Raw genomic sequence first — 23,989 nt, forward strand, 5'->3', positions numbered from 1 at the left:
GTCATGGACCCTCACCCTGGACCTCACACGTCACCTGGACGCCTTTGACTCCGAGTGCTTCTGCCGCATACTGGGCATCACATGGTGCGACCACATCCACACTTCTTCCCGTGGCCTCCAACTGCTCTCAAATGCAAGTAAAACTAAATGCATGCTCTTCAACCGATCGTTATCCGCACTCACCCTCCCGACTAGCATCACTACTCTGGACGGTTCTGACTTAGAATATATGGTCAACTACAAATACCTAGGTGTCTGGTTAGACTGTAAATTCTCTTTCCAGACTCACATTAAGCATCTCCAATCCAAAATTAAATCTAGAATCGGCTTCCTACTTCGCAACAAAGCCTCCTTCACTTATCCTGCCAAACATACCCTCGAAAAAAGGACTATCCTACCGATCCTTGACTGAGGCGAAATAGCCTCCAACACTCTACTCGGTAAATTGGATGTAGTCTTTCACAGTGCCATCCGTTTTGTTACCAAAGCCCAATATACTACCCACCACTGCGACCTGTATGCTCTCGTTGGCTGGCCCTCGCTACATATTCGTCGCCAAACCCACTGGCTCTAGGTCATCTACAAGTCTTCGCTAGGTAAAGCACAGCCTTTCAGCTTACTGGTCACCATAGCAACACCCACCCATGGCACGGGCTCCAGCAGGTATTTTTCACTAGTCACCCCCAAAGCCAATCACCTACTTTGGCTGCCTTACCTTCCAGTTCTCTGCTGCCTATGACTGGAACGAATTGCATGAATCACTGAAGCTGGAGTCTAATATCTCCCTCTCTAACTTTAAGCATCAGCTGTCAGAGAAGCTTACCAATCCCTGCACCTGTACACAGCCAATCTGTAAATAGCCCACCCAACTACCTCATCCCCATATTGTTCTTTTTTTTGCTCATTTGCACCCCAGAATCTCCCTACTTGCACATCATCATCTGTACATCTGTCACTCCAGTATTAATGCTAAGTTGTAATTATTTCACCACTATGGCCTATTTATTGCCTTACCTCCCTAATCTTACTTTGTTTGCACACACTGTATATAGATTTTTCTATTGTGTTATTGACTGTACGTTTGTTTATCCCATGTGTAACTCTGTGTTGTTGTTTTTGTCGCACTTCCTTGCTTTATCTTGGCCAGGTCGCAATTGTAAATGAGAACTTGTTCTCAACTGGCCTACCTGGTTAAATAAAGGTTAAATATGATTTTTTTAAGTAAAACATCCAGAACTCCACAATACGTCAACAGATGGACCAACCCCGTCTCCTCCCTGGCCAGAGCCTCCTGACTCCGACTGTTCGGTCACCTGGTCAGATCAATCCCACCCCTGGAGCCTGCCCTTATACTGAAGGAATCATCCCCCAACTGGCCAGGCCCAAGAGGAAGACCGAGAACCAGGTCATCCAACCAGTTGGACAACGACATACACAACCTGGGACTCAACACCACATCAGCCTGGGACCTGGCCTAGAATAAGACGGCGCGGAGATCCATTTGTCGAGGCGCTATGCTCCGAGGAGTGAGCAACGAGGAGTGAGTGAATATTACATTATGCCACGAATCCAGTTAAGGGAAGTTCCAACAAATAACACGGATGTTTCTCAGATCCAATACCAGAATGAACCAGTTTGTGTTCTGCCACTGATGAGGCTACAGTACATAAATACCAAATCCTACATACAGTCCATGACACTACTTCATTCACACCCAACCCTGACTCCCTCGCCCTGGTGTCCTACCTCAAACACCTCCTCGTCCAGTAGTCGTGTTCCAAACACGATCACCCCCTCCGTGCTGACCAGGGGATTGTCCCCTCTCAGTAACTCCAGAGTCTGCACCTTCTCACAGTCCAGGTACAGGGTGACTGACTTGCCCTCCACACTGTAGGCTATTCTGTGCCACCTGGACAGACAGAGAGTTAGAGATGGGTTTGTACATCTTTATTATGCAGATGTGGTGTCAGGTTGAATGTAGGTCACTTGGGTTCAGTTAGAAGGAGGCACCACCTGTATGCAGTATTCTGAGGAAGGGTTTTCTAAGGTCAAATGCATTGAATCACATTGTAGTATTTTACAGGCTCAATTGACCTTGTATTGTGAGCCAAGAACTCTATGGTACTCTCATGATCTATGTGTGTCCTCTATGGCTCCAGGTCACTTAGGGTCAAGCACACTGTCAAGTGAGATCACATACTGAGGAAACTGCATATTTTGGGTCAGGTTTCGGTGATACCCAATGGCCAACCAAACGACACGATGCAGGTGAATCTCACCCAATCATGTCAATATGTGTCAATCATAAATCAGGGGCTACAGAGTTTGGGTTTTGAGAAGAAGTCCCAGTCAAGAGCCAAGGACATCAGGCCAGGGGTAGTACCCACTTTCCATCAGCCAAGTTGATCTTCTTGAAGATGGGGTAGAGCTCCGGGGAGGGCTGTCCCTGGTGGTCTTCGTACAGGAAGACAGGCGAGCGACCCACCTCCAGCCCCAGCTGCTGTACACCCTGCTCATCATACACAGACAGCAGGAAGAACTGGGTGTCCTTCTTTGCCCTCACTGTTGTCATCAGGGAGAAGTCCACAGGGAACAACGAGTCTGGGGGGAAGGGGGAACAATTGCTGTGAATGATATGGTTGACCTTTTCTACTCTGTTGCTCTCTGATATGTTAAAATAATGTTGCACCGACACTGTTTTTCATGTAAAAATACATAATGCAATTTCTGTATCCAATGAAATAATATTCAAGTCAGTCATACAGTCATACAGTCTGTCAAACAGTCATAGAGTCAGTCATACAGTCAGTCATACAGTGAGTCATACAGTGAGTCATACAGTTAATCATACAGCCATACAGTCAGCCATATAGTCAGTCATACAGTCAGTCATACAGCCATATAGTCAGCCATACAGTCAGTCATACAGTCAGTCATACAGCCATACAGTCAGTCCTACAGTCTGTCATACAGTCAGTCACACAGTCAGTCATAGGGTCAGTCATACAGTCATACAGTCAGTCATACAGTCACACATTTAATCTTACAGTTAGTCATACAGTCGGTCATACAGTTAGTCATACAGTCAGTCATACAGTCAGTCATACAGTCATAAAGTCAGTCATACAACCATACAGTCAGTAATACAGTCAGTCATACAGTCAGTCACACAGTCAGTCATACAGACAGTCACACAGTTACTCATACAGTTAGTCGTACAGTCAGCCATACAGTCATATAGTCAGTCATACAGTCAGTCATACAGTCACACGTCAGTCATACAGTCAGCAATACAGTCAGTCATACAGTTAGTCATACCGTCATACAGTCATACAGTCAGTCATACAGTCAGTGATACAGTCATAAAGTCATACAGCCAGTCATATAGTCAGTCATACAGTCAGTTATACAGTTAGTCATACAGTCAGTCACACAGTTAGTCATACAGTCAGCAATACAGTCATATAGTCAGCAATACAGTCATACAGTCAGTCACACATTTAATCTTACAGTTAGTCATACAGTCAGTCATACAGTTAGTCATACAGTCAGTCATACAGTCAGTCATACAGACAGCTGTACAGTCATACAGTCATACAGTCATACAGCCAGTCATACAGTCAGTCATACAGTCAGTCATACAGCCATACAGTCAGTCATACAGTCAGTCATACAGTCAGTCATACATTCAGTCATACAGTCAGTCATACAGTCAGTCATACAGTTAGTCATACAGTCAGTAATACAGTCAGTCATACATTCAGTCATACAGTTAGTCATACAGTCAGTCATTTAGTCAGTCATACATTAAGTCATACATTAAGTCATACAGTCAGTCATACAGTCAGTCATACAGTGGAGAACACAGTAGGTAGCAACACACCACTTTGGGGAGTCTCACACTGGCAAGACCCACTGCCCCTCCCAAAATAACAATATCACACATCTGAACTTCAATGAATAATAATAATGGCCTGTGCTACTACACCCTAAGACCTACACCCATAGAGAAGAGGGAGAACAAAGTCAGGTCCGTTGTGTTACAGTGAAGCTTAGGATTCACTGCAATTACCACACATACACCATGATCCAGACACATTGGATGTGAACTACAGATCTCTACAGATTGTTGTTACCTGGGAAGAGCTGTTTGGTGGGTGCACTGAGCTGTATCTTCTTGTCTATCCTATAGGCCATGTCTGTCTCCTCCATGTCCTTCCTGCTGGTGCAGAGGCCAGCCTCCATGGACACCCCCTCCATGTGGTCCGACAGCTCCAGTACCCGCAGCACATCGATGGGATCAGCTGCACACGAGAGAGAAGGAGACACATCAGTACACAGTGATACAATAACATGTACTTCATATGAGAAATATGATGTGTTGTACAGTACCTTGTACTGAAACTATAGCCAAGCGAACAGATTTTTATAAGCTATGTGTCCAAGTTTCAGTTCCGCTAATGATATTCATGTGTGTTAGTGTCTGTCAGTCTGTGTGTGTGTGTGTGTGTGTGTGTGTGTGTGTGTGTGTGTGTGTGTGTGCGTGCGTGCGTGCGTGCGTGCGTGCGTGCGTGCGTTTGTGTGTGTGTGTGTGTGTGTGTGTGTGTGTGTGTGTGTGTGTGTGTGTGTGTGTGTGTGTGTGTGTGTGTGTGTGTGTGTGTGTGTGTGTGTGTGTGTGTGTGTGTGTGTGTGTGTGTGTGTGTGTGTGTGTGTGTGTGTGTGTGTGTGTGTGTGTGTGTGTGTGTGTGTGTGTGTGTGTGTGTGTGTGTGCGTGCGTGCGTGCCTGTCAGTCTGTGTGTGTGTGTGTGTGTGTGTGTGTGTGTGTGTGTGTGTGTGTGTGTGTGTGTGTGTGTGTGTGTGTGTGTGTGTGTGTGTGTGTGTGTGTGTGTGCGTGCGTGCGTGCGTGCGTGCGTGCGTGCGTGCGTGCGTGTGTTTGTGTCTGTCAGTCTGTGTGTGTGTGTGTGTGTGTGTGTGTGTGTGTGTGTGTGTGTGTGTGTGTGTGTGTGTGTGTGTGTGTGTGTGTGTGTGTGTGTGTGTGTGTGTGTGTGTGTGTGTGTGTGTGTGTGTGTGTGTGTGTGTGTGCTTGCGTGCTTGCTTGCGTGCGTGCGTGTGTGTGTGTCTGTGTCTGTGTGTGGTGGCGGGGGAGATTAGAGGAGACAGAGACAGGCCCACGCAGTGCTGAAAGCAGCAGTCCTGCAGGTGGCCTTCTGTTCCGGGGCTATTATTATGGGATCCAGCCATGACTCCGCCTACTGTATAATCCTGCTGTACACTACACACTGGAACACACCTGACAGCTGACACCTGCCTAGAGCCAGCAACCCACAGCAAGACACCTCTCTCACCATCTCTCCCATTCACAACGTTTCACTGGCATGTGCAATACACATTTCTCCAGTTACAATGTGTTTATCAGGAATAAACACACAGATAACTCTTTCAGAAGTAACATGGGAATAAAAGATATAGGAGTATGTACTAGTTCACACTGCTGTGTGTTCACCCCTTCGATGAGAATTAAAACATGCCTGTAGTTTATTTACAGTTGGCTGGTTAGTTGTGTTCGACCATTATGCTATTTTCTGTGTATAATGTGTCGTCACAAGGATGAGTCTGATCTGAGCTGTGTGCAATAAGGCTCCCACCAGCTGCTCTATGGGAGACTGTTTTAGGACATCACACATAGACAGACTACTGATTGGGGGAAATGGATATAGTTACACATTGCAATATTATTATGGATGATATTATATCGACACTTTGACTCCAAGTATGAATTAGTCATTTATTTAGGTTTTTCTAGGAAGCGTTAGCTGGCGCATGTCCTCTGACTGTACCTGTGCCAAAACTCCAGTATTTTTCATCCTTATAGCTTGTTCTTTTTAAACAGTGAGCCGACATGTGTTCAGCACTCTTATTTCCCCAACTGATCAAAACTGTTTTTCTCATGCAGTCAGTCGCTTGTCTCTCTGCAGCAGACATATACAGAGCAATATGTTTGGAATATCGAATCGCAATAAAATCACAGTATACAATACATACATAGTTGTGAAAATCGCAATAGATTGTATCGATACCTAAGTATTGTGATAATATCATCTTGTGAGGTCCCTGGCCATTTCCAGCCCGAACACAGACACACACACACACACACAGCTTATGGGGAGGCTGCCAACGCAGAATTGAGCATCCCAGCCATTTAAAATGAGGATCCTAAATTGAAGTTGCCCCCTGTAGCTCTCTCTCTCTCTCCATGCTACACTTTCTACTTTTCTTCTCTCTGTTAATTAAACATGTGGTGAGAGATTAACCAGTGCCCACTCGCTGCTTGCAGAAAAACACCCTGTTAGCTTTTATGGCATTATTTATTTGCATAGCAGAGACCATTTATTCCCAGCAGCTCAGATCTCACCCACAGAGCACCCATAGAATGGTAACAGGCTGCACTGTAAATAGGTTAAGCTGTGAATTAAATCCAGACTGTGTCTGAAACACAATGGAAAACATCAGGTACTGATTTAAAGGTCCGTACGACAAAGCAGCTTAAATTCTACTTTGATATGAGAGTCATAAACAATCCCTATAAATTATTTAATTACAGGAGTTGCTGCTTGCTCCTAACGAACACAACTGTCTGAGAGTACGCACACAGCGGCAGCCTTACAGCCTTATTCATGCTGATGCTCATTCCCACAGTCCTCGCCTGCCCTCGCCCACACACAGACATTTATGATGTCTTTTCAAATCCAGCCTAATTGCCCTGCCGTGAACCAAGAAGTAAATGTCAGTGAATAATTTATCAGGTCAAGCCGGTCACACACACACACACACACACACACACACACACACACACACACACACACACACACACACACACACACACACACACACACACACACACACACACACACACACACACACACACACACACACAGACACACACACAGACACACACACACACACACACACGCACACACACACACACAGACACACACACACACACACACACAGACACACACACACACACACACACACACACACACACACACACACACACACACACACACACACACACACACACACACACACACACACACACACACACACACACACACACACACACACACACACACACACACACACACACACACACAGACACACACACGCAGACACACACACACACACAGACAGGTCATAAGGCAATGATGTTTGGAACAGCCAGAACAGGATTTTAATCTGCAGCAGCATGGGTCTAATTATGACAGGCCTTTGGAGTGCTGTGTTACAGACAGACTCAAAACACCTGACAATTGGACTCAAAACAATAATAACTTAATCACTCAGTCTTGTCCAAACTATCCAATCCCAAAGGCTCTTTAGTTCAAATTATTCAATCCCCTGGGCTCTCTTGTCCAAACTATCCAATCCTCAAGGCTCTCTAGTTCAAATTCTTCAATCACATGGGCTCTCTTGTCCAAACTATCCAATCCTCAAGGCTCTCTAGTTCAAATTCTTCAATCACATGGGCTCTCTTGTCCAAACTATCCAATCCTCAAGACTCTTGTCCAAACTATCCAATCCTCAAGACTCTTGTCCAAACTGAGCATTTCCATGTAAAAGGACCCATGAGCCCCAACATGAAGTTCATAGGAGCATATCAAATTGGGTGTCAAATGAAAGTTAATATTCTATATTATTGGGAAATGGAGGCATAGATACATTTTTTAAATAATTTTCATCCTAAAAAGGAGGCATAAGTAAAGACTTTGATTTCTTGTCAAACATGTCTTCAGAAACATCTAGGGGAAAAAGTCTTCAAATGTATTAAAAATTCATTCAAATTCAATCATGTTGATCTAAAGACCACTGCCAACTAATATCAATATTTCATTTTGGAGAAATTGTTTTGTATTCTCTACGTTTAAGAAATATGGCCTTTTGTCTTGTAATTCCATTACCAAAAACCCACGTATCATTAAGATAGCACAGTACAGTTTTAACAGGTTTACCATGTTGAGAAATAAGGTGATAAAAGAAATCAGACAGGCCAAGGCAAACTTTTTTATTAACATAATTGGTGAAGCAAAGGGAAATTCTAAATTGATATGGGAGAATTTAAAAAAGTTAACAGGGAAAGACCATAGTAACACTGCAAAAAGACTAGAAATCATGGTGAATAACAATATAACACAGGATGCAGTTGAAATAGCAACAGCCTTCAATTCCTACTTTATTGACTCTGTCAGGTTACTGACACAGAACCCCTCCACTGATTTCTTGGGCTCAGTGCTAGTGAATGACACTCAACCTGTCTTCATCATAAGGGAGGTTTCTGAGTCAAAGGTGAACAACGTGATTAGCTCACTAAAGAACTCTAAAGCTAAAGATGTGTTTGGGATGGACTCTACCTTTCTTAAAAACTACAAAGAATCACTCATTGGCCCCATTACTAAGGTCACCAACACATCTATTGGTCTCGGTGTGTTTCCAAGGGTATGGAAGTCGGCCATAATAACGGCCATCTTTAAATCAGGCGACCCTGCTGACGTGAGTAACTACAGGCCCATTAGTATACTACCTGTGGTGTCAAAGGTTGTTGAAAAGTGTGTAGCAGAACAACTGATTGCCCACCTCAACAACAGCCCCTTCACATTACACTCCATGCAGTTTGGCTTCAGAGCGAAACACTCCACAGAAACGGCCAACTGCTTTCTTCTGGAAAATGTGAAGTCCAAGATGGACAAAGGGGGTGCTGTTGGGGCTGTGTTTCTGGACCTAAGGAAGGCTTTTGATACTGTTAACCATGAGATTCTCATCACAAAATTGTCCAAGTTCAACTTTTCCCCTGATGCCTTGAGATGGATGAAATCATACCTTGAAGGCAGAACTCAGTGTGTCAGAGTGAGCAATGAGCTGTCGCCCACTCGTAGCTATGATGTGGGCGTGCCCCAGGGTCAATACTGGGGCCCCTCCTGTTCAGCCTGTACATTAATGATCTGCCTTCTGTCTGTACTGGGTCTGAAGTTCAAATGTATGCAGATGATACAGTGATATATGTGCATGCAAAGAGCAAACAACAAGCTGCACAAGAACTCACTACTGTAATGGTCCAGGTTACAAAGTGGCTCAGTGACTCGTGTTTGCATCTCAATGTGAAAAAAACTGTTTGCATGTTCTTCACAAAGAGGGCAACAGATGCTACTGAGCCAGATGTCTATGTGTCAGGGGAGAAGCTCCAGGTGGTATCCGATTTTAAGTACCTTGGCATCATACTTGATTCCAACCTCTCTTTTAAAAAGCATGTGAAAAAGGTAATTCAAATAACCAAATTCAACCTAGCTAATTTCCGATTTATACGAAATTGTTTGACTACAGAGGTAGCAAAACTGTACTTCAATTCTATGATACTCCCCCACTTAACATACTGCTTGACTAGTTGGGCCCAAGCTTGCTATACAACATTAAAACCTATTCAGTCTGTCTACAAACAGGCTCTCAAAGTGCTTGATAGGAAGCCCAATAGCCATCATCATTGTCACATCCTTAGAAAGCATGAGCTCTTGAGTTGGGAAAATCTTGTGCAATACACCGACGCATGTCTTGTATTCAAGATCCTAAATGGCCTGGCTCCCCCTCCACTCAATATTTTTGTTAAACAGAAAACCCAGACATATGGCAGCAGATCCACAAGGTCTGCCATGAGAGGTGACTGTATAGTTCCCCTAAGGAAAAGCACCTTTAGTAAATCTGCATTCTCTGTGAGAGCTTCCCATGTCTGGAATACACTGCCATCAGACACACATAACTGCACCACATATCACACTTTCACAAAATGCTTGAAGACCTGGCTAAAGGTCAATCAGATTTGTGAACATGGTCCCTAGCTGTGTGTTGCCGCTTTCCATGTTGTCTGTTGTCTGTAGCTTGTGAGGTGTGGAAACACTTTGTTGCTTTTATGAATTTTGTTTTGCTGCTTTTTGTTCTATGTTGCTCTGTCTGTATGCTATGTCTTGCTTGTCCTATGTTGCTATGTCTTGCTTGTTCTATGGTGCTATTGTCCATATTGTAATTGTTTTTAATAACCTGCCCAGGGACTGCGGTTGAAAATTAGCCGGCTGGCTAAAACCGGCACTTTTCCTGAAACGTTGATTAATGTGCACTGTCCCTGTAAAAATAAAATAAACTAAACTAAACTACAGTACAGTACAGTACAGTACAGTACAGTACAGTACATTACAGTACAGTACAGTGAGTAGAGCACCGTAGAGTACAGTACAATACAATACAGTACAGTAAAGAAAAGTAGAGTATAGTACAGTAGAGTACAGTATATTGTACTGTACGCTACTGTACTGAACTATACTCTACTGTACCCTACTGCACTGTACTGTACTGAACTCTACTCTACTCTACTGTACTCTACTGCACTGCACTGTACTGTACTGAACTCTACTCTACTGTACTCTACTGTACTCTGCGCTGTGATGTCCAGGAGAATGTAAGGAGAATGACATTCATATTCATGATTCTGCATTTCTGTGTAGTATAGATCAGAGACCCATGATGTAATTCATTACCGGGGTTGAATCCCCTTCACCTACTGTAGTTCAATAACCAAAATAGATGTTTTCAAACTCAAGGTGCCATGTCATTGTTGACATCCCATTCTTTCTGCAAACATCTTTGAATCTTCATTTGGAGCAGATATTTTTGGAAAGCGTGGTCGCATTCAAATAGATCTGTACAGTTCTTCCACTAAATTGGTCTTTTTCACTGGAAATTGTTACATGCAGTCCCTGTGCATGGAGTTGTTTGGCATATACATATTATGTAAAGTATAACTAATATATAACATAACACAGCATACATAATCAAACATAACATCCACATGACTAAAGTACAGAGAGCCTTCTATCTGACCTTTGACCTCAGACAGTAGTCCAAATGTGCAACGCCATTTGGGAAAACAATGAGAAAAGCAGGAGAAATTCCTCTTCTGAAAGAAACTATCCTCACAATAACATGCCACACACACACACACACACACACACACACACACACACACACACAAAGATACTCCACAGAACTTTGTTTCACAAAGAACAATACTATATTTTATATAGTTAAGAACAAATTCTTATTTACAATGATGGCCTACACCGGCCAAACTACAGCCAAAGAAGACTCAAGAAATATTCAAACGAATATAAAACATTCAACTATTTTTGGACAGCAATCAATACAAATGCAAGAGATGGAATCCGATATCTGACAGAGACCAGATAATCTCTAGCATTCTGGGAGCAAGAATGAAGGAATTCATCAGTGAGGGGATAAAAGGGATAGAACATCCCAACGACCACAAACAGACAGACGCTAATCAAACACAGCAGTGACACAGATGGACGGCTGAGTGCTAACCTCTCACCCCCACTACCCTACCCCTCCCTACCTCCTACCCTACTGTCCCAGAGCCCACATTGTTCCCACAGTACAGCAGGGACATTTTCACCATGGGGGCATTTACACCGGCCTGGGGAATGTTCCTTCTCCTCGTCTCCTCTCCCCTGGCGTCGTAAAGCATCCCTGGGCGAGCAGAGCAGTTGCCAGGAGGCCATGTGAGGTCTGGAGTCGCCCCAACATCAACAGTGATTGACTCCTCAGGCCTGGCTCTGTCTGTCATATGCCAAAACATCTCTATTCAAATCTACCTGTCTACCCTGCAGCGATGCTTCCTCCGCCAGCATCACCTGTCTGAATCTCATTAGACCTCCTAATAATCCTTATCTCACTTTACCTGTTGGAGTCATTATGTGTATGTAGAGTGTGTTTGATCTCCCTAGCTTGGACTGAGTCAGTGATATACATACCCCATCTGCCTACATCACACTGGAGTGATGTGAATTCTACTGTATGTGTGGTTGTGGACATGCATAAATAGAGATAAAGGAGTGCTTTGTTAGAACAAGATGTTTTCCAGGTCCACATAAGGTCAGAGTTCACCCATACTGTACATTTTTTCCACACATATTTCTCTCACCAAATTCCAGCGAGCATGGCACTGAGTGTACAGCACACATCTAGCGAGCATGGCACTGAGTGTACAGCACACATCTAGCGAGCATGGCACTGAGTGTACAGCACACATCTAGCGAGCATGGCACTGAGTGTACAGCACACATCTAGCGAGCATGGCACTGAGTATACAGCACACATCTAGCGAGCATGGCACTGAGTGTACAGCACACATCTAGCGAGCATGGCACTGAGTGTACAGCACACATCTAGCGAGCATGGCACTGAGTGTACAGCACACATCTAGCGAGCATGGCACTGAGTGTACAGCACTCATCTAGCGAGCATGGCACTGAGTGTACAGCACTCATCTAGCGAGCATGGCACTGAGTGTACAGCACTCATCTAGCGAGCATGGCACTGAGTGTACAGCACACATCTAGCGAGCATGACACTGAGTGTACAGCACACATCTAGCGAGCATGGCACTGAGTGTACAGCACTCATCTAGCGAGCATGGCACTGAGTGTACAGCACTCATCTAGCGAGCATGGCACTGAGTGTACAGCACTCATCTAGCGAGCATGGCACTGAGTGTACAGCACACATCCCACGTGCAACATTTGGGTCTTCTTCCTCCCGTCTGTATGTCTCCTCTTCTGGTCCTCCCTGCTGTTCCCCTCCTCTCAAAGACCATGAATCACTCAGCCAGTGTGTGTCTGAGGACAACATGTCTTCCCTACGGCAGTTAGTACTGTCCTCTCAGAGTCCTCCTCTCCTCGGCCCTGGCTGACAGACGGAACAGGCCTCGGTAGGCCCCACTTAACACAGCCTCGCTCACGGAGCTCCCTCTGTCCACTGCTAATGTTACACAACAATAGTGTGATAGCGTGATGCTACATGTACCGAACACCCTTCACATACGTCCTGCAGGCAGGAAGACTGGCCAGTATCTCCACATATCTATCACACATTGGCATCATTTGTTCTCTGTACCTCGACAGCTCTTCTGAAGACACTCCCAGCAGCTTCATAGTGTGCCACTCAACCTCCCTCTCTTTCTCTGCATACAACTGAGCACCACAACCGCTACCATGCATCATGCATGAACATACATGCAATCAGAGTGGCCTCTATTCAACCTCTTCTCTGAAGACAGTCCTTTCCCTCTGATATGAGTCACACACCACTTCCACTCCTTGAAAAAAAAGCAACAATTACTGACATTGTTCAGACACAATCACGCCTGTGAACGAGGGATTTCTCCATCTGAGCATCAGGGCCGTACTGTTTAAAAGCCAATTTAACCAATTGTATTATCAGCGTTATTCTGTGAGTTGAGTGGACTTCAAAAGGTCAAGGATTTGAGCTCATGTGGACAACTTTGTTTACTCAACAAATTCTGCTCGAAGTGAAACAAGCTTTTTGAGTAAAATTACTTATTCACGTTTGTTCCAAACCACAACCATTATTATCACGTTTGTAGGTTGATTTTCAGAATTGTTCGTTTCAATACCTGTTTTTGCATGTACATTGATTTGATGATTCATCTTATGCTACACAAACATAAAACAACATACATTTTTCTAAACAAATCTAATCTGTTAGTAATTGGACTTATTGCACTTATCGCTACTGAGACATCTGTTACAAAACACATGAATGTGTATTGTAATGACATTCTGAGATTGTCATTAGGCCTAAACTTGTAGCCTGAATTGCATCCACTCCTGTCCACGCGCATCGCGGTAAAGGTCACCCATCTCCTCCACAAAACAATTTGGAGCTTGTACCCCCGGGATTCAAGTCAATTCTCTCATTGTTCATGTGGCTGACATGCGATAGTGTTAAATAATGGTGTAATGGTCTATATTTTCTTGGCATTCTGTGTTAATTATTGTGATAGGTTCACATCCTACCGGTAAGGCGTACCCCCAATATTTATTTATCCGGTACGCCGTACCAGACCCCGTACCAGCTTACTTTCACCCCTGGGTGTAACTAGGCCCTCAAAGAAAGGCCTTATGATTTACACTATATATGCAAAGGTATGTGGACACACCTTCAAATTAGTGGATTTGGCTATTTCAGCCACACCTGTTGCTGACAAATGTATAAAATCGAACACACGCCCATGCAATCTCCATAGACATTGGCAGTAGAATGGCCTTACTGAAGAGCTCAATGACTTTCAACGTGGCACCATCATAGGATGCCACCTTTCCAACAAGTCAGTTCATCAAATGTCTGCCCTGCTGGAGCTGCCCCGGTCAACTGTAAGTGCTGTTATTGTGAAGTGGAAACGTCTAGAAGCAACAATGTCACAGCCGTGAAGTAGCAGGTCACACAAGCTCACAGAACAGGACCGCCGAGAGGTGAAGAGCGTAGCGTGTAAAAAAAAATGTCTGTCCTCCCTTGCAACACCTCTGGAAGCAACATCAGCACAAGAACTGTTCGTCGGGAGATTTATGAAATGTGTTTCCATGGCCGAGCAGCCGAGCAGCCGAGCAGCCGCACACAAGATCCCCATACACAATGCCAAGCGTCGGCTGGAGTAGTATAAAGCTCACCGCCATTGGACTCTGGAGCAGTGGAAAAGCGTTCTCTGGAGTGATGAGTCACGCTTCACCATCTGGCAGTCCGACGGACAAATCTGGCGGATGCCAGGAGAATACTACCTACCCGAATGCATAATGCATGGGACTGTTTTCATGGTTCGGACGAGGCCCCTTAGTTCCAGTGAAGGGAAATCTTAACGCTACAGCATACAATGACATTCTAGACGATTCTGTGCTTCCAACTTTGTGGCAACCGTTTGGGGAAGGCTCTGTCCTGTTTCAGCATGACAATGCACCAGTGCACAAAGCAAGGTACATAGAGAAAATGTTTTTCTAGATCGGTGTAGAAGAACTTGACTGGCCTGCACAGGGCCCTGACCTCAACCCCATCGAACACCTTCCGGATGAATTGATATACCGACTGCGAACCAGGCCTAATCGCTCAACATCAGTACCTGATCGCACTAATGATCTTGGAAGCAAGTCCCCGCAGCAATGTTCCAACATCTAGTGGAATTCTTTCGCCAGAAGAGTGGAGGCTGTTATAGCAGCAAAGTGGGGACCAACTCCATTTTGGAATGAAATGTTTGACGAGCATCTCATTCCATGTCGTGGTCATGTAGTGTATCTAATCTAGAGCTTAATTTTTAAAATAACATATTCACTTAGACACTTGGTGAAGGCTTCAGGACTGAAAGCTATTTAATACAACAACCATGTCTTGATCGCGAACAAATACAGTCATTGGTGGTAATTACAATTCACCGAAAGGTAAGGCACACTGGGAAATATGCAAATAAGGTAGAATAAATTATCAAGTTGAATTGTATGTTCACTTACAGTAACTACAAATTCTAAGTTGTGTGAACCTACGATTCAACTTCAGAATGTGTGTTGGTTCAGCTCATCTCGAGCAAACTCACAATCTTGTTGCAGCTGGTTGCCATACAATTGTATGTTGAATCAACTTCAAATGCAAACTCAAGATCTTTTTTTTTTACAGTGCAGAAACAAACTTGGATAAGAATATTTCCCAGAGCATCACACCCTGTGCTGAGGAAACCGTCCCAGTTGCATTGGGTGTAATGTGGGATATTTTGGGATATGTATTAGAGTTTGTTTTGTTTTCTTTCAACTACTTTGAGAGTTTGATTGTGCCTGCCTGGAGTGCCAGATGGACAGGCCAGGGTCTTTTCCACTGATTGATTGCACCAACTATTTGACAGAAAACATTGAAATCCAGATTTGATTTGGTATTCTGTGTGATGTTTTGAGGTATGCAGATCGCTCTGCCTTTATCTGCATATTACCCAGGTGTTACCGGACATTTAAAGATCGGCAATATGGAAGTCAAGCCTTTGTATATGGACACAGGCCTTCATAATCCTACATAATCCTTTGCTTCATCCTTTTAACATGTCATGTTGCATTAAAAGTCCTCAGCTATGTTTCTCCATAACAGTTGGTGATTGGTAATAAGTGAATACAGATTCATGGGCAGCAAAAGTGAAGAAACGAGGGTCAGGAGAAAGTGTCTAGAACAGCACAGACAGCATCACTCAGAACCTCCAAGACAGGATAGAATTAAATCAAATGACCCTAAGACTGAACTCTGACCTCTATAGGTCATGGGTCACTATGGTGTGGACAGCAGAGGTTCTGAGGCGAGGAGAAGCAAGGGGAGTGGGAACAAAAGAACAGGGGCACTCCAGAAACATCCTCCCACATCACCACACACACTCATGTCCACATTCATCAACATTAAACCACATTCTAAATATTGTTTCAATAAGCACTCATAGGACTACTCACACACACAGGCCTACTCACACACACAGGCCTACTCACACACACAGGCCTACTCACACTCATAGTCCTACTCACACACACAGGCCTACTCACACTCATAGTCCTACTAGCACACACAGGCCTACTCACACTCATAGTCCCACTCACACACATAGGCCTACTCACACACACAGGCCTACTCACACACACAGGCCTACTCACACGCATATGCCTACTCACACACACAGGCCTACTCACACTCATAGTCCTACTCACACACACAGGCCTACTCACACTCATAGTCCTACTAACACACACAGGCCTACTCACACTCATGTAGTCCCACTCACACACATAGGCCTACTCACACACACAGGCCTACTCACACACACAGGCCTACTCACACATATAGTCCTACTCACACACACATGCCTACTCACACACACAGGCCTACTCACACTCATATGCCTACTCACACACACAGGCCTACTCATACACACATGCCTACTCACACACATAGTCCTACTCACACACACAGACCCACTCACACTCCTAGTCCTACTCACACTCATAGTCCCACTCACACTCATAGTCCCACTCACACTCATAGTCCCACTCACACTCATAGTCCCACTCACACTCATAGTCCCACTCACACTCATAGTCCCACTCACACTCATAGTCCCACTCACACTCATAGTCCCACTCACACTCATAGTCCCACTCACACTCATAGTCCAAAAACATAATAGCACACAACCCACGCTATAAAATCAGGTCATTAAATATTGTGGTGTGTTTTCTGTCTCTCAGTCTGTGTCGCCTACTCAATCTGCTGCGCCGTCCTTGTCTGTCCGTTTGTCTGTCTATCATCGGCCTGTCTGTGAAAGCCACTCTTCACTCACTTTCAAACAGAGAAGGAGAGGTAGGCTAGACGAAAGGAGGAACGGAGAATCCGATATGTCCACCATCAAGCGGACGGGGCTTGTTAAAAGGTTGACATGGAGAGACAGAGGAATGTGTTGTGTTGGAAGAATTCTTCATGTTGATTGGGCTGTGGGACAGGGGCGAGCACTGGGTCTGCTTTGAGTTAACACTGGGGAGCATGGGAGCCATTCAAACCGTTGGTTGTGTGGGAGACCGATGTGGAATCCTCCGCCTGCTGCTGCTATGCTGCTGAACCCGAGCTCTCCTCTCTCCTACATGCTCCACACACACACACACACAATACACACACTCCTCCACGCTCCAACAGCTCAGGAACACGGACAGAACATGTGTGAGCCTGACGGATCTGAGCATGTGGGTTCTTTCACCGATATGCTATCAGTCCATACTGTTCTGTAGAGTACAAGCTCACTCATAATAACAGCCTCATTCAGGCCGGTTTTGTCACTACATTGCCACCTCTTTGCATATTTGTAACAGTGATTACTCTGTGAGTAGTGAATGTGGGTCAGAAGCGCATCTCAGTGGCAAGGCTAATGGTCAGTATGTGCGTGGAGGAGTGTGTGTTGTCTGGACAGATTTGATTTTGGGTTCCACATCGCCCTTCCTCGCACGTCACCCTGACATTCTTCTAGCTCCACAGTTTGTTCTGCTGATGTTTACTCACTGCATGAGATGAGGGTCAGACTGGCCTACTGCCCGCTGGCCCCATAGAGGAAACACCTGCCCCGGGGCTCGCACTCTCTCTGTCCACTATACACACACCACACACACATAGCGACACACACACACATACACACCACACACACATGGACACACACACACACACACACACAGACCCTTGCACGCACGCATGCACACACACACACAGAAACACTTGCACGCACGCACACGCACACAAACACCACACATGCACAAATACAACCAATTCCAGTCAGTTCTTACAATCAATCTTTCTCTCAAATACCATAACATCGAGTTATCATGGTGTGCAATACCAGAGCTCCGGCAACCAAAACATGCCACTGCCTCCCTTCACAAACATGCTACATGCATTGCACATTTGTACTTGAACAGCACAGGTTGGTGGCAACTTAATTGGGGACGATGGGCTCGTGGTAATGGCTGCAGCGGAGTAGGTGGAATAGTATCAAATACATCGAACACATGGTTTCAATGTGTTTGATGCCATTCCATTCACTCCGTTCCAACCTTTATTGTGAGCCGTCCTCCAATCAGCAGCCTCCACTGGTTGTACGGGAAGTTTCTCTTTGTTCAATCCACTCAGTTGTTGATGATAACTTGATGCATTTCTTGCTATTGTAAAGCTGATTTACTGTGGTTCACGTTGCACTATACCCTGTTAAAGTTTACTACCTGGTGTCAGTGCTTACTCTGATGGACACTGACTGGGCCGCATGAAGAGGATGTTGTATCCAAGTAAAAACAGCCAGGCCATCCGTATAATTTGACTTGTAATATTGTTAAGATAAGACTGCAGATGGTTTTGGTCAGATAGCTAACTAACTGTCAAGATTCCCTCGGAGGTTAAGATATGATGTATGGCTCTGATAAGGCTCGACCTGGAATAAAGGCCTGTATGACAGGCTGGAGGAGGCCACAGAGAGAGGGGACTGACTGTTACATCTGGTTCTCTTTGTGCAGAGAGGGCCTCAATCACCATTCTTCTAAGAGAGGCATGAGCCGTCTACAGCTCTGAAACATAGAGACCCGTAGCTTGGCTGGGGGACGAGTGCTTCTTCTTGTTCTGTTTCTGGGAGCCAGATGTTTATTGCTTAGTATAGATTTGTGATGGAGATGTTTGATAGAAAAAAAGGCTAAATGGCAGCCAAGATCCACACCAACAGACCAGGGGAGACATGTCTTTGTTTCAGGTGGAGATACTAACAAGCATGTCAGCATCTTTTCATGTTTCACATCTTTCCATTAGGAACACGATTCCTGTGACAGCGGATGCTGATAGCACTAACAGGCATCAAACTTTCCTCTCCTCTTTTTAGTTTCTTTCTAAAACCTGTCCTCTTTTTTCATTGGTTTCTATTTCCCCAGGCTCATTTGTAGCGTGATCAAAGAGGAACATGACTTGTCCTCTCCTCTGGGAGTCTGGTGCAGGATCAGCAAGGCGGCAGGATCAAATGGGATTCAGAGAGGGGACTGCACGCGTGAATTCCCCTCTGTCATACTGGCGGCACGGGGAAGGTGGGGGAGGCAGGGGGGGGAACACAGGGAGGGGACACAGGAAGGGAGGAGAATGTAGATGAGGAGATGCAGCACATGAAATCTAAACAAACCCCCTCTTTCCTGTATATTTTAACAGCAAAAGAAAAAGAAGAGAAAAGAAAGGAGAGATGGAAAAAATGTGAAGGGGCCGAGGAACAGAGGAGTCACAAGCTGTGGACGTGTGCAAGAATGTCTCTCTTCCTGTCGTCAAACATGACTACAAAGAACAGTCTTGATGCTCTCCCGGGCACATGCAGTGCACACACAGAGCACATGTGAAAACATTCTCCCACTCATACTGGCCCAGTCCACACATTATCAAACACCATCACTTATCCTGTACTGTCATATCAGCAGAGGAACACCATACAATTCCCCACAGTTCCAACACATTCAAGCCATCATATTATTCTCTGACTCACAATATCACCCCTCATTACAGACAACCCAACCCCACCGACACGAACAACGGAGTCTCAAAAAGTAAGCATTTGGAAGTAAAGTCTAGCCTCTATAATGGAGCACCTGCAAGGACACAGTCAAATGCTGCTGGTCTAAGACACTCAAAACACTACCAGAGGGCGTAGCTTTATTGCTGCTCATAGCAGGCCTAATAGCCCACGTGTGGCAGACGTCTAGTTGAGGTCAGACTCTCAGTTCAAACTGTCATCTGAAGTTTTATATGTGGTATTATACATTGCCCTCGGAAAGTATTCAGACCCCTTGACCTTTTTCCATATTTTGTTACGTTACAGGCTTATTCTAAAATTGATTAAATTGTTTTTTTCCCTCATCAATCTACACACAATACCTCATAATGACAAAGCAAAAAAAAACGTTTTCAGAAATGTTGGCAAATGTATTAAAAATTAAAAACTGAAATATAAAATGTACATAAGTATTCAGACCATTTACTCAGTACTTTGTTGAAGCACCTTTAGCAGTGATTACAGCCTCGGGTCTTCTTGGGTATGACACTACAAGCTTGGCACACCTGTATTTGGGGAGTTTCTCCCATTCTTCTCAGCAGATCCTCTCAAGGTCTGTAAGGTTGGATGGGGAACTTTGATGCACAGCTATTATCAGGTCTCTCCAGAGATGTTCGATCAGGTTTAAATCCGGGCTCTGGCTGGGCCACTCAAGGACAATCAGAGACTTGTCCCGAAGCCACTCCTGCGTTGTCTTGGCTGTGTGATTGGGGTCATTGTCCTGTTGAAAGATGAACCTTCTTCCCATTCTGAGGTCTTGAGCGCTCTGGAGAAGGTTTTCATCAAGAATCTTTCTGTACTTTGCTCCGTTCATCTTTGCCTCGATCTTGACTAGTCTCACAGTCCCAGCCGCTGAAAAACATCCCCACAGCATGATGCTGACACCACCATGTTTCCTCCAGATGTAATGCTTGGCATTCAGGCCAAATAGTTCAATATTGGTTTCATCAGACCAGAGAATCTTGTTTCTCATGGTCTGAGAGTCTTTAGATAACTTTTGGCAAGCTCCAAGTGGGCTGTCATGTGCCTTTTACTGAGGAGTGGCCTGATTTGTGGAGTGCTGAAGAGATGGTTGTCCTTCTGGAAGGTTCTCCCGTCCCCACAGAGGAACTCTAGAGCTCTGTCAGAGTGACCATCATGTTCTTGGTTACCTCTCTGACCAAGGCCCTTCTCCCCTGATTGCTCAGTTTGGCCGGGCGGCCTGCTTTAGGAAGACTATTGGTTGTTCCAAACTTCTTCCATTTACAAATTATGGAAGCCACTATGTTCTTGGGGACCTTCAAAGCTGCAAAAATGTTTTGGTACCCTTCCCCAGATCTCAGAGCTCTACGGACAATTCCTTTGACCTCATGGCTTGGTTTTTGCTCTGACATGCACTGTCAACTGTGGGACCTTGTATACACAGGTATGTGCCTTTCCAAATCATGTCCAATCAAGTGAATTTACCACAGGTGGACTCCAATCAAGTTGCAGAAACATCTCGAGGATGATCAATGGAAACAGGATGCACCTGAGCTCAATTTCTAGTCTCATAGCAAAGGGTCTGAATAACATGTAAATAAGGTGTTTCTGTTTTTTAAATAAATTAGCAAACATTTCAAAAAACCTGTTTTCGGTTTGTTATTATTCGGGTATTGTGTGTAGATTGTTGAGGATTTATATTTATTTAGAATAAGGCTGTAACGTAACAAAATATGGAGAAAGTCAAGGGGTCTGAATACTTTCCGAAGGCACTGTGCAATGGCTTCATACCAGCAGCGGCAGCTGAGCATGCCCATAAGCTTGTGACCAGCCCACAAAAATAGACAGGCCTCACCATATCTTTGTTTATGTAGGTAGAACATGGAGGCATGTTGTAATGGCTCCAGAACTAAAAGCAACAGAACGCAGCTCCTTCCAATCAGGTGTGCATACACTAATTTTGCAGCTGGTCAAATCCCATAGTATCTAATCCTATTAAAATGTGTTATTTGAATGAGCTGGATCTAGAATAGCAACGGAATAAAGGTATACATAAAGGTTCATAGGGAAACTGAAATGCTCCATCTCCATCTTACCAAACCAACTACAAAAGAACAACACTGTGATAAAGAAAACAAAATGTGGTATAAATGAAGAAATGTTTAGCAAATGGCTCTAAAACTGTTTTTTTTTTTAATGGTGAATAGTCATTCTAAGCTCATTTTCGTGAAGCCTATTTGAGCACCTTTTAAACAGCTCCATGTCAAGAATTTTAATCTACTCAGGTCGGTCAGTGTTCTGCCATTCACCTCCTTCTCAAACCAACATTAAACCGTTTCACAGTAAACCGACACTGGTCACGAGCAAACTCAAACATGACATCAGAGTGTTCCAGGGATAATCGCTTCCTTCCTCGCTCACAGAGAAAACTGGGCCCAACATCCTACTGGGTGAAGCATACAATAATGGACATGGGTTCGAGGACACATTAATATGCAAAACCAAACGATGCTAAATTATTATGATTAACTTGCAATGAGAGAAATTTGACAAAGTGAGGTAACCATCCATCACACACACCGCCAATGCGCAGTGATGCACAGAATAGGCTATACATTATGAATCATGCTTGATTTATAAAATTTAGACTTCTTGGTTTATACATTTTTGTTTTTACATAAAAAAAATACTTTCAAATGCCAAAATACAGCGAGGGGAAGAGTTACATTTGGTTGTCATTTTTAGTGGTTTAACAAAGCATTAAATACTGCTTTCGAGATTAATCCCGAGCCAGGGCAACCCAGGGGACAAATTCAAACCAGCATCTCCAAATATTCAATGAGATCCGACGGAGCCTTTTACAATTACATTATTTTGCGGCTCACAAAATATTACCGAGGGCGAAATTGCGGCCAAATGCACACCTTGTAAAGTTTGGTTTGGTTTCTGTTGAAGTGTCCACAACTTTGTATAAAGAAATGGGGTAGCAAGACAACCGAACATTAACTTTTGTAGCCTATTATCAACAAAGAAAATGAATAAAAGGGTCCACTATATCCTTGTCAATCCATACAATGAAATGATCACTTTATTTATTAGCAGGTGTATTCCAACATATACTTTACCAGCTTGTGCCGAAGTTGCGTGGAACATTATTATAAGAAATAGCGGTATTCTCCTGCACGACGCCGTCCTCTTTAAACGGTCCATCTTTCAGAGCAGAGACCCCCTTGCCTCCGCCACAGAACTGTATGATACACAACTAGATGAGAAAGGAGCTCCGCATCCACGCGTAGTGGAGGGAAAGAAACCAGTGCGGCACTCGAACAGTGCACATTCGCTCTGCAGTTTCGTTTGCTTAGTTTTTTTTGTATCCTCTCCCCTCTTCACTCTCTGTCCCTCATTCAATTTCTCCCCCTCACCCTCCCTCTTTCTCCCCCCCCCCTCCCCCATAGGACAGTGTCTCGCGACTCCGACGGGATACGATGAAAAATGATGCTTTCAAAGGTCTGGCGGGCGCACGTTTGTGAGGCTACTGCTGGTCATTTGCTATGACGTTCCTGTCTTACTGATGATCAGTGATCCAGTCAGACTCAGCACTTCCTTTCACCACTACTGCTCTGTGTTACTTGTCATGCTGCAAGATGTTACCAACTTTCTGTCTGTTACTGCAGGGTATTCAACCTGGGGCCCGTGGCCCCCTAGGGGTCCGCAGAGTTACTGCAGGTGGTCCACGGAAATATACAGTAGATATATTTTCTAGAAGTGGTCAAATAAACATTTATTTTATTTTTAAATAGGACTCACAAGGACCAGTTACGGGAAGTACCACTGGCTGCTAATAGGCTTTCTTGACTTGGCCATTCATTTTTGCCAACACATGGCTAACCTTTCTTTAACCAGCTAAATAGCTTCTATCTACCTATTAATTTTATATGCAGATTTCTCCTTGCTTTCTCCTTGCTTTTTTCATTCACCTGATAAATTATG

At 44.4% G+C, this 23,989-nt stretch overlaps 1 protein-coding gene across 1 annotated transcript in view; it reads right to left on the reverse strand.

Moving 5' to 3' along the window:
• Nucleotides 1-23,396, reverse strand: part of col5a3a (collagen, type V, alpha 3a) — an 86,753-nt gene extending 63,357 nt beyond the window's left edge. Inside the window, exons 1-4 of the mRNA XM_046330591.1 lie at nt 23,125-23,396; nt 4,137-4,304; nt 2,388-2,601; nt 1,747-1,909 (exon numbers count right to left, since the gene is read on the reverse strand). Coding sequence (XP_046186547.1) covers nt 1,747-1,909; nt 2,388-2,601; nt 4,137-4,304; nt 23,125-23,209 — 630 coding nt within the window. The 5' untranslated portion in view covers nt 23,210-23,396. The remainder of the gene's footprint in view (nt 1-1,746; nt 1,910-2,387; nt 2,602-4,136; nt 4,305-23,124) is intronic.
• Between the last annotated feature and the right edge of the window lie 593 nt (nt 23,397-23,989).

The sequence above is a fragment of the Oncorhynchus gorbuscha genome, linkage group LG26, assembly GCF_021184085.1.
Source record: "Oncorhynchus gorbuscha isolate QuinsamMale2020 ecotype Even-year linkage group LG26, OgorEven_v1.0, whole genome shotgun sequence".
NCBI lineage: Eukaryota > Metazoa > Chordata > Actinopteri > Salmoniformes > Salmonidae > Oncorhynchus > Oncorhynchus gorbuscha.